Here is a 17,500-nt window from a genome sequence, read left to right on the forward strand (position 1 = left end):
GTTGCTTCCACGTTTTCAGTATCTTTATAGCAGCACCCCACTTCTGGTAACAATTTACTGTATTAGTCCATTTTTATACTGCTATAAAGAACTGCCTAAGACTGGGTAATTTATAAAGGAAAGAGGTTTAATTGATTCACAGTTCAGCACGGTTGGGAGGCTTCAGGAAACTTACAATCATGGCAGAAGGCAAAGGGAAAGCAAGGTGCCTTCTTCACAAGGAGGTAGGAAGGAGAAGTGCCGAGTAAAGGGGGAACAGCCCCTTATAAAATTATCAGATCTCATGAGAATTCCCTGACTATCATGAGAATAGCATGGGGAAAACTGCCCCCATGATTCATTTATCTCCACCTGGTCTCTCCCTCGACATGTGGAGATAATGGGGCTTACAATTCAAGATGAGATTTGGGTGGGGACACAAAGTCTAACCATAGCACTGATGTATACTATTTACTTTCTTTCTGAAGAATTTCAACATTTCTTGCAAGGTATGTCAGTTGGTGACAAGTTTTCTCAGTTTTGTTTGTCTGCGAGAGTCTTTATTTCTCCTTTACTTTTCAAGGATAATATTTCTGGGTGTAGAATTCTGGTGGTGGTGGTGGTGGTTGTTGTTTTTGTCAACACACAAAATATTTTGCTCCAAGCTCTTCTTACTTACATGGCCTATGAAGAGAACTCTGGTTAATTATTATACTTGCTCCTTCATAGGTATAGTATTTTTTTTTCCCTTTGACTTAATTCAAAATTTTCTCTTTGTCTTTGATTTTCTGTGGTTTGAATATGCTATATCTAGGTGTAAATTTTTTTGGTATTTATCCTCTTTGATTTCCTGAGCTTCCTGAATCTGTGGTTTGGTGTCTGCCATTCATTTTGGAAAATTCTCTGTCATTATTACTTCAAATACTTTTTCTGTTCCTTTTTTTCTTGTTTTGATATTCATTATGCATATGTTATACCATTTAAAATTGTCCCACAGTTATTGGATGTTCTGTTCTGCTTTTTAAAATTATTTTTTCTCTTACCATTTAGTTTTAGAAGTTTTTATTGACATATCTTCAAGCTCACTCACTTTCTTTGGCTGTGTCCAGTCTATTTTTTTTTTTTTTTTTTTTTTTTTTGAGATGGAATCCTGCTGTCGCCCAGGCTGGAGGGCAATAGCGTGATCTCGGCTCACTGCAACCTCTGCCTCCCAGGTTTAAGTGATTCTCCTGCCTCAGCCTCCTGAATAGCTGGGATTACAGGCATGTACCACCATGTCCAGCTTACATTTATATTTTTAGTAGGGGAAGGGTTTCACCATGTTGGCCAGGCTGGTCTCAAACTCCTGCCCTCAGGTGGTGTGGCTGCCACAGCCTCCCAAAGTGCTGGGATTACAGGCATGAGCCACTGCGCCCGGCCATGTGTCCAGTCTATTTAAAAGCCCATCAAAGGCATTATTTCCATTACAGTGTTCTTTATTTCTAGCATTTCTTTCCTTATGATTCTTCCTTACTGTTTCCATTGCTATGCTTGCAGTATCCATCTCTTATTGCATACGGTTCATTTTTTCTATTAGAGCTCTTAGCACATTGATTATAGTGCTTTTAAATTCACAGTCTGATAATCCCAACATCTGCCATATCTGAATCTTGTTTTGATGCTTACTTTGTTTATTTAAAATATGTTTTGTCTTATAGGATGCCTTGTGATTTTTTGTTGGAAGCCAGAAATTAGGTACTAAGAAAAAGAACCTAGGTAAATAGGCCTTTGGTATGGTGCTTTATGTGTATTTGACAAAGAGTTAAGCTGTTTTGACTATTTGATGTAGCTGTATGTATCAGAGGTATTAAAAGTTCCTCTAATCTTGGTTTGGTCTTCTCTGTTGCACAGAAGCCCTGTTGATGTGCTGGTAAGATGTGGGGGCAGAGGAAACCTTCTCTAGTTCTTTGATTAAGTCTCAGTCTCTTAATAAGCCTGTGTTCCTGTGCTGTGACCTTCACAAGTACTTCTCAGTTTCTTCCCCTTTGTTGGGACAGGATAGCTAGAAGGGACTAGGCTAGGATATTTCCCTTTCCCCAGGACAATTAGCATTAGTAAAACCTCAGTTAAGCTCTGGTAAAATCATTTCTCTTGAGGGCAGGCCTTATTAAGAATAGAATCCCCTAGCTTATTTCACCCTCCCCATTGACAGAAATACCAAGGGATTTTTCTCTTCACCTTGATGACCTGGTAAGGCTTCTGGAGGTAAAACTCAGAAAAGTGTTGGGGCCCTCCTAAGACTGGGCTCCCTGGAGTTTTTAACTCTCAAGCAGTCCAAACAGAGCCTCTAGCAATTCAACAATTGCAGTTTAAGTTTTCCTACTCTGGTACTGGTTCCCATAAAGGGTTCGGCTCTTGAGCTTCCACTCAAGTAGTGAATCAAGTCATGATTCTCTGTATCTGCCATCTGTCTCTCCAATTTATAAGACAGTAATTTACCCTATGACCTCAATTATCTGCAGGATCTAAGAAGAGCAGTTGATTTTCAGCTTCTCAAACTTCTTTGTTGTTGTTAGGGTGGGAATGACGACTCCCAAACTTTTTACACGCCAGACTGAAAACTGGAAGTCTGGTTGCCTTTCTTTTTCTTTTCTTCCTTCCTTCCTTCCTTCCTTCCTTCCTTCCTTCCTTCCTTCCTTCCTTCCTTCCTTCTTCTCTCTCTTTCTTTCTTTCCCTTCCTTCCTTCCTTCCTTCCTTCCTTCCTTCCTTCCTTCCTTCTCTCTCTCTCTTTCTTTCTTTCCCTTCCTTCCTTCCTCTCTTTCTCCTTCCTTCCTTCCTCTCTTTCTCCTTCCTTCCTACCTTCCTTCCCTCCTTTCTTTCTTTCTTTCCTTCCTTCCTTCCTTCCTTCCTTCCTTCCTTCCTTCCTTCCTTCCTTCCTTCCTTCTTTCTCTTTCTCTCCTCTTTCTTTCTTTCTTTCTTTCTTTCTTTCTTTCTTTCTTTCTTTCTTTCTTTCTTTCTTTCTTTCTTTCTTTTTCTTTCTTCTTTCTTCTTCTTTCTTTCCTGTCTCTTTCTCTCTCTCTCTCTCTCTCTCTCAGACGGAGTCTTGCACTGTTGCCCCGGCTGGAGTGCCATGGCACAATCTTGGCTCACTGCAACCTTTGCCTCCGGGGTTCAAGTGATTCTCCTGCCTCGGCCTCCTGAGTAGTTGGGATTACAGACATGCACTACCATGCCCCGCTAATTTTTTTTTTTTTTTTTTTTTTTTTTTTTTTTTTTAGTGGAGACAAGGTTTCACTATGTTGGCTAGTTTGGTCTCGAACTCCTGACCTCGTGATCCGCCAGCCTCGGCCTCCCAAAGTGCTGGGATTACAGGTGTGAAGCACTGCACCCGGCCCAGAAGCACAAAAGTTTTAAATTGTAGTGAGCTGCAACTTGTCTACTTTTTCTTTTCTTTCTTTCCTTTTTTTTTTTTTTTTTTTTTGAGACAGAGTCTTGCTCTGTCATCCAGGCTGGAGTGCAGTGGTACGATCTCAGCTCACTGCAACATCTGCCTCCTGGGTTCAAGCAATTCTTGAGCCTCGGCCTCTCCAGTAGCTGGGATTACAAGCACCCACCACCATGCCTGGCTAATTTTTGTATTTTTAGTAGAAACGGGGTTTTGCCATGTTGGCCAGACTGGTCTCGAACTCCTGACCTCAAGTGATCCACTCGCCTTGGCCTCCCAAATTGTTGGAATGACAGGCGTGAGCCACTGCACCTACCTAGCCTTTCTTTTCTTGTATGTGCATTAAGTGTCTTACCTAAGAAACCATTGTGTAATCCAAGGTCACAAACATTTACTCTTACATTTTCTTCTAAGGATTTTATAGTTTTGTGTCTTACATTTAGGCCTTTTTCCTATTTTGAGTTAATTTCTATATATGGTATGAGGTAGAAGCCCAGCTTCATTCTTTTGCATGTGGATATCCAGTCGTCCCAGTACCATTTGTTAAAAAGACTATTCTTTCTCCATTTAACTGTGTTGGCATATTTGTCAAAAATGAAATTGGGCCAGGTGTGGTGGCTTACACTTGTAATCCCAGCACTTTGGGAGGCCAAGGTGGGAGGATCACTTGAGGCTAGGGGTTCGAGACCAGCCTGGTTAACATAGTGAGATCTCATCTCTAAAAAGTAAGTAAGTAAATAAATAAATAAATAAATGAAATTGATCATAGATCTATTGGGTTATTTCTGGACTCTCAATTCTATTCCTCTGATATAGATGTCTATCTGTATGCCAGTACCACATCATCTGGAGTATTATAGCTATGAGACAAGTTTCAGTAAGTTTTGAAACGAGGACATATGAGTCCTTCAACTTTGTTCTTCCTTTTCTTTTTTTTTTTTTGAGATGGAGTCTCGCACTGTCGCCCAGGCTGGAGTGCAGTGGCACGATCTCGGCTCAAGGGCTCACTGCAAGCTCCGCCTCCCGGGTTCACACCATTCTCCTGCCTCAGCCTCCCAAGTAGCTGGGACTACAGGTGCCCACCAACACACCCGGCTAATTTTTTGTATTTTCTTTTTTTTGGTAGAGACGGGGTCTCACCGTGTTAGCCAGGATGGTCTCGATCTCCTGACCTCGTGATCCACCCGCCTCGGCCTCCCAAAGTGCTGGGATTACAGGCATGAGCCACCTCGCCCGGCCTTGTTCTTCCTTTTCAAGGATGTTTTTGGCTATTCTGGGTCCCTTGCATTGCCATACATATTTCAGAATCAAATTGCCAATTACTGCAAAAAGGGCAGCTGGAATTTTGATAGGGATTACATTGAAAGAGTATATCAATTCGAGGAGCATTAGTAAGATTAGTAAGATTAGGTCTCCCAATTCATGTATTAAATGAGATGTTTTTCCATTAATGTAGGTCTTAAATATTTCTTTCAGTAATGTTTCATGGCTTTCAATGTCTGAGTCTTGTACTTCTTTTGTTAAATTTATTCTTAAGTGTTTTATTTTTTTTGATGCTATTGTAAGTGAAGTTATTTTCTTCATTTCATTTCCAGATTGTTCATTGCTAGTGTGTAGAGATACAACCAACATTGTTTATTGACCATGTGTCCTGCAGCTTTGCTGAACTTGTTTATTAGCTCTAATAGCATTTTATGTGTGTTTGTGGGTGGTTCTTACAATTTTATGCATACAAGATTATGTTGTTTGCAAAACTGAAGTTTTACTTCTTCCTTTTCAACGCTAATTTCTTTTATTTCTTTTGCTCATGTAATTGCCCTGGCTAGGATCCCAGTACAATGTTGCATAGAAACGGCAACAGCAGAGGTGCCTGTCTTGCACCTGGCCTTGGGGGAAGCCTTCAGTCCTTCATCATGAACTACGACTTTATGGGTCTACGAGTGCCCTCTACCAGCATTCAATTGTTACCATCTCCATGGTCCACGCAAGGAGACTGTGGCTCAGGTCGACTAAGATGTCCGGCCAAATAGCTGGTAATTGAGAAACTCAGGGTGTGAACCTATTCTGTGGTTTTCAAAGGCTCTTGGTGCTTTCCCCCTCTGCCTGGAAGTGGCCAGCAAGGGGAGAGCCCAGGAAGAAATGAGGAACAGTGAGGGCTCAGTGCTGACAGAGCAGAGCTTCTCCATACTACAGGTGATGTTGGAAGTCATCCCTCCCAGTAACATGCCCGCCTCCCACCGGGACCCCTGCTCCAAGACAGTGGGTGGCCTACCCTGTAGCCCATCTCTCTGCTCTTTTGTCAGCAGCATTTGCTGGATGCTGGCAGCGTTCGGAGCCATTTGAGGCACATTCTTGTCTGTGTTTCTGCCTCTTTTTTTTTTTTTTTTTTTTTTTGAGACGGAGTCTCGCTCTGTCGCCCAGGCTGGAGTGCAGTGGCACGATCTCGGCTCACTGCAAGCTCCGCCTCCCGGGTTCACGCCATTCTACTGCCTCAGCCTCTCCGAGTAGCTGGGACTACAGGCGCCCGCCACCACCCCCGGCTAATTTTTTTGTATTTTTAGTAGAGACGGGGTTTCACCGTGGTCTCGATCTCCTGACCTCGTGATCCGCCCGCCTCAGCCTCCCAAAGTGCTGGGATTACAAGCGTGAGCCACCGCGTCCGGCTTGTTTCTGCCTCTTCCACGGAGTGCGGGGTTGTCCCGGGTAGGAGTACTTGCTAGGAGAGTTATGTGTTGGATGTAAACAAATGATCTTTTACTCCTTCCAGTTTCTTGTCTGGATTTTTTTTTCTTAAAAGATTTCCACAGTCAATCTTTATTAATAATGAGATGTTCTGCTGCCTCACAAGTTTCTCATCTTAAAGAAGGTTTTCGGCCAGGCGCGGTGGCTCATGCCTGTAATCCCACCACTTTGGGAGGCCGAGGCAGGCGGATCACGAGGTCAAGAGTTTGAGACCAGCCTGACCAATATGGTGAAACCTGTCTCTACTAAAAATACAAAAATTAGCCTGGTGTGGTGGCACATGCCTGTAGTCCCAGCTACTCGGGAGGCTGAGGCAGGAGAATCGCTTGAACCTGGGAGGCAGAGGTTGCAGTGAGCTGAGCTTGTGCCACCGCACTCCAGCCTGGGTGACAGAGGGAGACTCCGTCTCAAAAAAAAAAAAAAAAAAAAAAGATTTTCTCAGAGAGATGTTCGGATTTCATTTTGGAATTTAGATATGTTCTTCAGATCTTCCTTGTGCTCTGACCTAATATAATGGAGAAATCAAATAGGAAATGGAGGCAAAAGCAGTTTGGGTGAATTCCCCAAGGTCGTATAGTAAGGTACAGCCCACCACAAACTAAGATCCAGTCTTCCAATTTCTGTACTGTTTCTTTCAGTCACACAATATTGCATCACAGAATGCTAGGGCATTTTTGAAGAAACCATTTATTCCCCATACATTGTCCCAAATGCTCTGGTATGAAAGCTTAGCTGTGAGCACACAGTGTTTGCTAAATGTCTGGGCTTGGAGCCTGAGACCTGGGTTTGAAGTTTAACTATATTGCTTATTGACTGGGGGCCATGGTCAGGCTAGTGAGCCTCTGTGTCATTTTCTCCGTCTATAAAATATAAAATAAAAAAAGGAACATTTGCCTCATAGGACTTTTATGAGAATTAATTGACAAACTGTAGTGTTTTGTATAATGCCTGGTGTATCATAAATGCACAATAAATGATAGTTATTATTATAACACTTTTCCTTTCACAGTTCAAAGGAGGCCAGTTGAGTTGTTAGTGGATCTGGCTCACCCTGTTGGTGGCTTACCTTCATCTGTGCACATTTCAGCACCTAACTCCCTGACTTCAGGGCCTAGCCTAAGGCTGAGAAGACTTTCATGGATGGTGGAAACCTATGTAGCTTTTCCCACTGGCCTAACAAAGATGTCAGGCTGCCATAGAGTTAGGGTGATTTTATGGAGAGATATTGATTCTCACGTCTAGGTGGGGGACTGTGGATCTTTACAAAGATTATAGGTAAAAGAAAAACAATGCAATGGTAGACATCAAAAGCCTGAGCCGCAGAAGGTGACTGAATAGAGAGTAAACCAGAATATTTTCTCCTCCTCCAATTTCCTGCAGGCACAGCTGTCCTGGCAGCTCCCCGTGCTGCAAACCCAGGGGCTCCCAGTTAGCTGCTGGGCTCCTCCGGAAGCCTGTCCCTGGACACGTGGGAAGGGAAAGGGTACTATCTTAGTCTGTTTGTGCTGCTGTAACAGGACACCACAGACTGAGTCATTTTTTAAGGAACAGAAATTTGTCTTCTCACAGTTCTGGAGGTTGGGAAGTCCAAGATTAAGGCACCAGCATCAGATGAGGGCCTTCTTTCTGTGTCCTCACAGGGCAGAAGGCAGAAAGGGTGAATCCATTGCCACAAATTCTTTTTCAAACTTTATTTTTATTTTTAGAGATGAGGTCTTGCTCTGTTGCCCAGGCTGAAGTGCAATGGCACAATCATGGTTCACTGCAGCCTCAAACTCCTGGGCTGAAGAGATCCTCCTGCCTCAGCCTCCTGAGTAGCTGGGACTACAGGCAAGTGCCACCATGCTGGGCTAATTTTTTTTATGAGGTCTCACTGTGTTGCCCAGGATGGCCTAGAATTCCTGGGCAACACAGTGAATACCCTAGAATACCCTTCTGCTCTGGCCTGCCAAAGTGCTGGAATTACTGGCATGAGCCACTGCACCTGGCCTACAAACCCTTTTTTTTTATAGCAGCATTAATTCATCCATGAGGCTGAAGCCTCATTATCTAAACACCTCTCATTAAGCCCCACTTGCCAATACTGCTGCACTGGGGATTAAGTTTCCAATGCATGAATTTGGAGGGACATATTCAGACCTTAGCAGTCAGGGATGGCAGAACCCTGGCTCCCATACCCAGCACAATGGTCATCCCTAGGTACCCCACATTCTTGCCTAGAACATCAGTCAGCCTGGTACACTCTCTGCCCTGGAAGGTGGGGAGGGCTCAGGTCAGGAGTTAGCCTGAAAACCAAAAGGTGGTGCAGCCTAGAGCGTGTGGGAGGACAGGCCCCTGTCCATTCTAAAGCTGAGTGCACTAGAGCCTCATGCTACAGGGTGCTCAAAGCCCAGATATGCCACAGACAGATCTAAGTTTGAAGCCAAATAAAACCAGCTTTCAGTGCCCAGCTGTGTGACTTGGGCAAATAACTGCACCTCTCTGAGTATCAGTGTTCTCATCTAAAGAAGAGCAGACTATGTACTGTTAGTGGGAGGCCTGATGGCTTATGGTAGCGGGTGATCAGCAAATGCTACCTTCTCTCAGTCACTTAGCTTCTCTGGTCTCAATTTCCACATCTATGCAATGGGGATCCCAACCCTGTACCTACAAAGCCTCAAGGTTTAATGCAGAAAAACACAGATACCAATCTCAAAGATGTCACAAAGCAGGATGGCGTGGCAGAAGACAGATGCAAAATGATTTGGAAAGAGCGCATGTTCTGTGCTGTGAGGTGGCCAGAAGGAGCTTTCCTGAAGGAGTGGAACTTGACCTGTCCTGGTAATGGGAGTAATTAAATAGGCAGAGAAGACACCAGATATTAATTGAGTAATGAGGAACGGTGCAGCAGGGCTTGGGAGCAGGAATGCACATACCCTGTTCTGGAATCAGTCTTCCAGGGGTCTCTTGCTTTACCAGAAAGCCATGAAGCCTCTTGTGGGCTCAAGGCTGACACATCAGTTGACTAAGATGAGATTAAAACATAATGAAATCAGCCCTAAATGGGGCAGGAAAGCATTGAGGGAATAAAAATGTACTGTGAGTCCAGCATTCTCACTCCTAGGTATTTTATTCATGCAAAAACCTGTACCTGAATGCTTAGAGTGACTTCATTCATCATTGCCAAGACTGCAAACAATCCAAATGTCCTGAGTTGATCAGAATGATCCACAAATGAGAGTACATTCCTATAATGAAATACTACTCAGCAATGAAAAGGGACAAAAACCTGATAAATGAAATAACATGGTAAATCCCAAATGCATTATACTAAGAGACAGAAGCCTGATTCAGGAGGTCGTCTCCTGGATGATTCTGTGCATAAGATACTTTGGGAAAGGCAAAACTATAGGGGCCTAGCTGGGGTTGACTAAAAAAGAGTATGATTTTTAAATTTTTTTTTTGAGATGGACTCTCGCTCTGTCGCCCAGGTTGGAGTGCAGTGGCGCAATCTTGGTTCACTGCAACCTCTGCCTCCCAGGGTCAAGCGGTTCTCTTGCCTCAGCCTCCCAAGTAGCTGGGACCACAGGCACCTGCCACCATGCCTGGCTAATTTTTTTGTATTTTTAGTAGAGACATGGTTTCACCATGTTAGCCAGGATGGTCTCGATCTCCTGACCTCGTGATCTGCCCACCTTGGCCTCATAAAGTGCTGGGATTACAGGTGTGAGCCACTGCGCCTGGCCTGAAAAAAATTTTTGAGGTAATGGAACTGTTCTATATCTTGACTGTAGTGGTGGATACACAACTGTATATGTTTTTCACAACTCAGCTCATAAAACTGTGCACCAAAAAGAGTGAACTTCAAATTATACCATTGGACAAAGGACACGGGAATTGGTGTCTGGGTAGGCAAGCTCACATTCTAGTCAACTTACCTTGGTATCCTCCGCATACGAGGAATTCAACAATCACAGATCACAACAAATCAATTCCAGTCTCATCAAATTCTGGAGTGTTGAAATACATCAATAAGATATTTTCAAACCTAAGTTTGATTTATATCAGAACATGTACGGGGAGAGGAAAGAGTGTGGGACTAGGAGTTGGAAAAACTACAGTCATCTTGGCTGCCTGCCTACTGTATGACTTTGGAGCAAGTTGCTTGAATAATCTCTGGTAATTAGTCTCTGACTTGCCTTGTCAAAGGGTTGTTGAGAGGGTCGCATGAAAATAACGTATGTTAAAATAATGTACGTTGTAAATTATAAGTATTGCACACAAATCAGGTACTGGTATTGTCATTGATCATGTGTTTTCAAATAGGGAATATAAGTATCAGAATTTAAATGACATATCCAAGAAAAGAATCCCAAGATGAAACCCCATCCTACAGTGTCTCAAGTTAAAGAGTTGACACTCTCAAGACAAAACTAAAATCAAGCCTTGAATGAATGATTTTAGGTAACTTAGAAGCCATAATTATAAGAAGACTACAAATTACTTAATCTATAAAAGCCTCCATGCTCTATTTGTTACAAGGGAGTTCATTTTTTTTTTTTTTTTTTTTTTTTTTACAAAAGCATGTTGCTCCATGAAGTGCCTGTGTCCTGTGTGAGCACCTTGCGTGAAGCATCAAGGTCCACCTGGAGTAGGCGGGGCTGGCCAGCCGGAGCTCCTCAGGACAGGGGCCAGGGCACAGCTCCTGCCGCTCTGGGCTGCACCTGCAAGACGACAGAAGGAGGCACTAGGCCTTGGCAAAATCTGCACCACAGCTGCTGTGGTCTGAATGTTTGTGTCCCCCAAACTTAACTGGTTAAAATCCTAACTCCCAAGGTGATGGTATGAGGAGGTGGGTCCTTTACGAGGTGATTAGGTCATGAGGGTGGTGCCCTTATGAGTGGGATTAGTGCCCTTATTAAAAAGGCCGCAGAAAGCTCACTTGCCCTCCCACCGCATGAGGACACAGTGAGAAGACAGCTGTCTGCAGCCTGGAAGGGAGCACTCACCAGAACCTAACCACGCTGGTCCCGATCTCAGATGCCCAGCCTCCAAACCTGGGAGAAATAGATGTCTGCTGTGTACAAGTCACCCAGTCTATATTACAATGGCTCAAACAGACTAAGAACAGTTTTTTTTCAGTGGACAGTGAGATCATGAGTATCATGAGTTAGTTTAACTCCTGGGAAGTAATTTGGCTAAAGTTAAAGTCATGCTTTACCATTGCAGAACAAGTTTCCATTCGGCAAAGTGTTTTGTGGTTTATTTCAATTGGTACTGGGGACTGGATTTCTTTATTTTGGTGACTCAAACAGAAATTTACTCTTAAACGTGTTTGAGTGTCGCTAGGTTCCCGCTCTGTATTGGCTTGGGGGAATCCACCCATGAGTCAGACACCACCCCAGCCCTCAAGATGTTTATGGCTCTCTGCTCTGGCTGGAAACATGTTATGTAAAGAAGGAAGCCTGGGAAAGAGTTAAAAGGTGACAGATCTGTCACGGACAAGAGCCTGGGCTGGGCTTGCTAGGCACCCTGCCAATGTCTACAGGGAGGAAACAGGCTGGAAAAGGGCAATTTAGTGAGGCTGTCCCAGAACTGAATCCGAATCTGCAAGATTGAGGACCACGCCCTGAGCCATCAAGATAAATGCCACTTTGGAGAGAGAGAGAGAGAATGAATGTGCTGATTCACAAAACTGAAAGTTACAGAGGGGGTGGTAGATCTCCTCTAGGTACAGCTGGATGGCAGGCGTCTCCCATGAGGGTGTCAGGAGTTTCTTGATCAGGTGGTCTCTGGACAGATGGCTGCCTGCAGTCGCAAGTTTTCCAGGGGCCTTCAGATTGCAATCCCCTAACAAGAGCATGTCTGCACTGATTGCTCTAGCAGAAGTCCCATGGAGGACTCTGCTCCCGACAATGCCCCCAACCCCTGGGTCAGGGGCCACGGGCAGCCAGCGCCATCCAAACCCCTGGGACTGACTAGCATTGCTAGGGAATGTGGGAGCAAGGCTCTCCAAATAAAGGTGAGTGAGCAAACCTCCAGTCTTCCCCTGCGGCCTTTGCTGAGGCACACCTTCCTTTCGGAATTCACCAGTGTCTCATTCTCGGTTATCTGTCCCATCATCAGCATCTCAGAAACAATGAGTGCCGTGCAGCACCGCCCCTACTCAGCGCCTACTGAAATTCTCGTCAGTTTCATGCAAAGCAGGTGTAGTGAAAGGCATAAAAACCCTGGAAACAGATTTGGGTTCAAGTATTAACTTTGCTTCTAACTTAACTCTTTTGGGAACGTCTCTTTAACTTGTTTCTTCATCTGTGAAGGAGGATAATGTGCGCATGTCATAGAGTAGCTGTGAGGACCAAATGGATTCACAGGTGCCCAGGATAGTGCCTGATGCTCAACAGATGATTACAACGTAAGCCAATATTTCGTAAAGCTGGTCAATGACAACAATAGTTTTTCATCATGGAAAGTTAGAGCTTTTTGGCAGTGAAAAAAACTGCTGCTAAGTCTTTGCTGGCTGACAAATCCCACTGGAAAATGCCCACATTCTTTGTAGGAAGAAATGTTTATTTTCTGCCTCAAGTGACCAGGATTATCACAGCTTCAGTAGCAACACCCGATTCACAGAGAAGATGACCTGAGATCTCCTGGTTCTGTCTCCTGGTTTAACTTTGTTTGTTTTGTTTTCTTTCTGTTCTGCCTTTTTATTGATGACTCTGGGGAAGCAACAAGATCATACTACTAATTCTTTTTCCTTTTTACCCGGTAATTCTTAAGTGGAAACAGTCAGAGGCATGGAATTGGAGCACAGAAAGCTGGTGTGGGTGAGAGAATTTCATGCAGACTGCAGGGAACTTGGAAGATCATGCCTGCCCCACCGTGACCGGCAGGTCTGGGTTTCAGAATTCAGAGGCTTGCTTCCTAGAATGTCTTGTACAGCAGCTCCCTTTTCTGAGATCCAGTTTGACTATCCCAGTTCTCTTCCAGGAATATATACCCTGCATTACTCTCTGCTTACCTAACAGCCGTGACATCTCTATTCTGCGTGCTAGAGATTTATCCGTGGTCATCTGGATTGGAGTTCTGGGAGGTGGTAAAGCCTGTCTCTCAGTTTTACTTCCACAGATGGTCATTTATTGTGTATAGAGTTTATTTATCTTTTAGAGGGCAACCCATTTTCCTATTTTGCTGTTGTCATTGGCTGTTGTTGGGAGAAGCTCATTTCTTCTCTATTACTGCCAACAAGCTGATTTTCTTGAAGGAATACATCTGTACAAAATCTCCTGGTTTAAGGTCAGACAGGGACAGTGGTGCCCTCCTGTTGGAATCTCACTTCTGTTTTTCTTGCACGCTGGAAGGGAAAGGAACAAATAAATGGACAGTGTTTTCCCATTTTGGAAAAATAGTTTTTCAGTTATTTTTTACTTATATTTAAGGTTTCTTATAACATCCGATCCTTTATTCCCTCCACATTGAATCCCTCACAACTATGGCAATCATTTACTCTTATTTTTTATTATTTTTATTATTTTCTATGATACTTATACACCATGCAATACTATGTAGCCATAAAAAAGAATGAGTTCATGTCCTTTACAGGGACATGGATGACACTGGAAGCCATCATTCTCAGCAAACTAGCACAGGAACAGAAAACCAAGCACTACATATTCTCACTCATAAGTGGGAGTTGAACGATGAGAACACTTGGACACAGGAAGGGGAACATCACACACCGGGGCCTGTTGGGGGTTGTGGGGCAAGCAGAGGGAGAGCATTAGGACAAATACCTAATGCACGTGGGACTTAAAACCTAGATGATGGGTTGATGGGTGCAGCAAACCACCATGGCACATGTATACCTATGTAACAAACCTGCACGTTCAGCACATGTATCCCATAACTTAAAGTATAATTAAAAAACAAAAAGCCTTTGGCTTAATATCATTAGAGCTTGAGGCAAATTTCAAGAACTAATGTCTTTGTTTATTTATTTAATTATGGAAACTAGCTTTAGACATCAGCAGAGATGATATCCTAAGACACAAGAGAGCGGGGGAGCTGCAGGGAGCTCCAGAGAAGCCTGTCTCCGTGTGTGTTTAAATCTTTCTTCCGCCTGTCTTTCTCTGTATTCTTCCTTCTCCTCTTCCTTCCTTTCTTTACTGCAGTCTTTTCCTTAATTAGCCTTCATAGAGAACCAGCTGCCTTTAAAATCATTGTTCACCTATATTGAATAGTTTAACATATGATTGTTTAACAACCATAAATCATTGTTTATCTATATTGAATAGTTTCAAGTCCAGAATGGACTGAATTGACTTCTACATATGTGGTCCTTTAATATTTCTTAAGGACGAGTAGCCCTCTGCAAAACTGTAAAAGGCTCTCCTAGGGCAAGGCGATTGTGCCATTCTTCATCTTCTGCTGGCTAGCCGTGTTGCCACCCACTTCTGCCTGCTAAACGGGTCCTTTCCTCAATCCCTGCCTGAGTGCTACTTCCTTCAGGAAGACTTTCTTTTGCACTGCTCCATCCTGCCCTATAACTAGATGTGATCGCTTCTTGCCACAAATTCCTATCATATTCAGTACCAGTTTTGTGACACTTAGAGTAATCTGGCTTGTATTTGTGTAACTGTTTTATTCTTCAAATAGGTTATGGCCTCCCAAAGGCAGGTTCAAGGTCTTACTCTGAGTACTTTGCAGCTATCATGCCTTAAAATTAAGAGTTGCAAGGGCCAAGTGCAGTGGCTCATGCCTGTAATCCCAGCACTTTGGGAGGCTGAGGCAGGCAGATCACGAGGTCAGGAGATCGAGACCATCCTGGCTAACACAGTGAAACCCCGTCTCCACTAAAAATACAAAAAATTAGCTGGGTGTGGTGGCTGGCGCCTGTAGTCCCAGCTACTCAGGAGGCTGAGGCAGGAGAATGGCATGAATCCAGGAGGCGGAGCTTGCAGTGAGCCAAGATTGCTCCACTGCACTCCCACCAGGGCGACAGAGCCAGACTCCATCCAATAAATAAATAAATAAATAGAGTTGCTGGCCAGGTGCAGCAGCATTTTTTTTTTTTTTCAAGATTACAGCGTCAGTAATCCCAGCTACTCGGGAGGCTGAGGTAAGAGAATCGCTAGGACCCTGGGGGCGGAGGTTGCTGAGCCGAAATCGCGCCATTACACTCCAGCCTTGGCGATAGAGCGAGACTCTGTCTCAAAAAAAAAAAAAAAAAATGCTTAGTAACAATACTTTGTATACTTAAAAATATCTTATTTTTTACGTTTAGATGCATGAGTACCAACTGTATGAAATCTTCAAATAATGTAACTCAGCGAGCAGTTTAACAACTGACTAGGAAAAAGTTCCCTTCCTTGAAACCACATGGCACACCTCTGGCCTTTCCCATGCTCAGTCCCTCCCTGTGCGGCCACTTCTTTGTGCAGCCAGGCATTAGGCTCTGAATCTAGGTTGGCGGACTCCTCTCCTCGCCACGGCATGGAGGTGGCTTCTCTTCTCCAAGCCTTGTGCAACAGGACCCGTCCTTGTGAGGGACCAGATAAACGCCCCGTGCTCAAAGTCGCTCACCCTCACCTAGTCCTCACTGCTTCGAATGGTGTGCAGAATAAAAGCGATGAGCCCGAGGAAAGCCATCTTAAACGACCGTGATTGTCTTTATGAAACCTCGTGGCAAGATAATAATGTGGTCATTTTACAACAGTAGGAACTACGTGCAAAATCGTCTCACCCCTTTGAAAGTTGAGTTACAATAATTTAAGTTGAAACCATAAAGAACTGCTTCTAAAATGCAAAAAAGACCAAAGATTTCTTTAGTATACCTTCAGTGGTCATTTCGAAGGACGGTAATAATTTACAAAATCCCAGTAGACTTTTCTTTTTTTGGCCGTGGCTGGAAGTGGGGTTGACCTTAAAACTTGGTGGTTTCAAGGAACGCTTAAGTGTGAATTAATATGATGTGAAGAAATAATAATAGCCTCATTCTCTTGCAGTCTAATCACAGCCTTTTCCCCAGCCCCAGGGGAGGGAGCCTTTAATAAGGGTCTGTGTAAACTGATGCCCCGGCGGCAGGAGTACGGAGAAGCAGTGCTCTGACAAGTTAAGACGGAGGAAACAGCAACCCAAAGGGCAGCCCCCGAAACAAAGTTGCTCAGACAAACAAGCCGATGCAGACGAGCGCCATGGCCCTGCTGGCGCGGATCCTGAGAGCGGGGCTGCGGCCGGCGCCCGAGTGGGGTGGGCTCCTGGGCGGCTGGGCCCCGCGGCGGCCCCAACCCGCGGGCGCACGGCTCCCGGCGGGGGCGCGGGCCGAGGACAAAGGCGCCGGGCGGCCGGGGGCGCCGCCGGGCGGGGGCCAGGCCGAGGGTCCCCGGAGCCTCGCCGCCATGCCGGGGCCACGGACCCTTGCCAACCTGGCGGAGTTCTTCTGCAGGGACGGCTTCAGCCGCATCCACGAGATCCAGGTAGCGCGCGCCGCGCCGGGAGGGAGCCAGCCGGGGCTGCTGCCCAGAAGGCTGACGGCGCGGGCGGGAGGGCGCCGGGGAGGGGAGCGGGCTTGGGGAGTCCCAGGGAGGGGCGGCGGGCAGGAATCCCCGGGCACTGGGCGCCGCAGTGGGTGGGGGGAGCTGGACTGGGGTTGTCCGGTTAAGGTTCGCAGGAGGGGGCGCTGGGGAGAGGACGCCGGGAAGGCGATCCGGGGTGGAGGAGGCAGGAACGGTGAGCGGGGCGGGGGCGTTGAGGAGGGGTCTCCGGGAAGCGGACCCCAGAGAGGGGCAGCAGGCAGAGGGAGCTGAGGAACGGGGCCAGAAAAGAACGGCTGAGAAGAGGCGGGGGAAATGGATGTCTCGGGAGGTGGCGGCCGGGAGGGGTCCCCTGGAGGGGCCCCAGCCGGGACCCCTGGGGAGGAGGTGGAAGGGAGGGGAGTCAGGGATGGGGTTTAGGAGAGTGGTAGCCCGAGAGAGGCGGCGGGCAGGGTCTCCAGGGACTGGTCCCGGGGAGGGACTCAGGCAGGGGTTGCCTGGTTGGGGAACCTGGGGAGGGGGCGCCGCGAAGGGAAACCAGGAATGGGACTGCGGGGAGGGCACCAGGGCTGAGGTCCCGGAGGAGGAGACTTGGGGAGGGGCAGCGGGCGCCTGGTGGACGCCGCCGGGGCCCGGGAGTGGAGAGCTGGCGGGACTCGCGGAGCTGGGGCTGAGGGGGCTGCGGCCCGGGGCCGGCTCGAGGGGAGCGCTAGGCTTCCTAGCTCCTCTAGGCTCTGCGGAGCTCGGTGTCCTTAGGTGGCCGAGGCCGTGTTGTATTTATTTCTAGTCCTTTTTGTATTTTGTAATGGCGGGGGAAGAGGGCACAGAGGCTCGGAGGCTCGGG

At 45.9% G+C, this 17,500-nt stretch overlaps 1 protein-coding gene across 1 annotated transcript in view; it reads left to right on the forward strand.

The window, feature by feature from the left end:
• The first annotated feature begins 16,288 nt into the window (after positions 1–16,288).
• Positions 16,289–17,500, forward strand: part of CYP27C1 (cytochrome P450 family 27 subfamily C member 1) — a 36,498-nt gene continuing 35,286 nt past the window's right edge. Inside the window, exon 1 of the mRNA XM_055262110.1 lies at positions 16,289–16,599. Coding sequence (XP_055118085.1) covers positions 16,303–16,599 — 297 coding nt within the window. The 5' untranslated portion in view covers positions 16,289–16,302. The remainder of the gene's footprint in view (positions 16,600–17,500) is intronic.

The sequence above is a fragment of the Symphalangus syndactylus genome, chromosome 22, assembly GCF_028878055.3.
Source record: "Symphalangus syndactylus isolate Jambi chromosome 22, NHGRI_mSymSyn1-v2.1_pri, whole genome shotgun sequence".
Taxonomy (NCBI): domain Eukaryota; kingdom Metazoa; phylum Chordata; class Mammalia; order Primates; family Hylobatidae; genus Symphalangus; species Symphalangus syndactylus.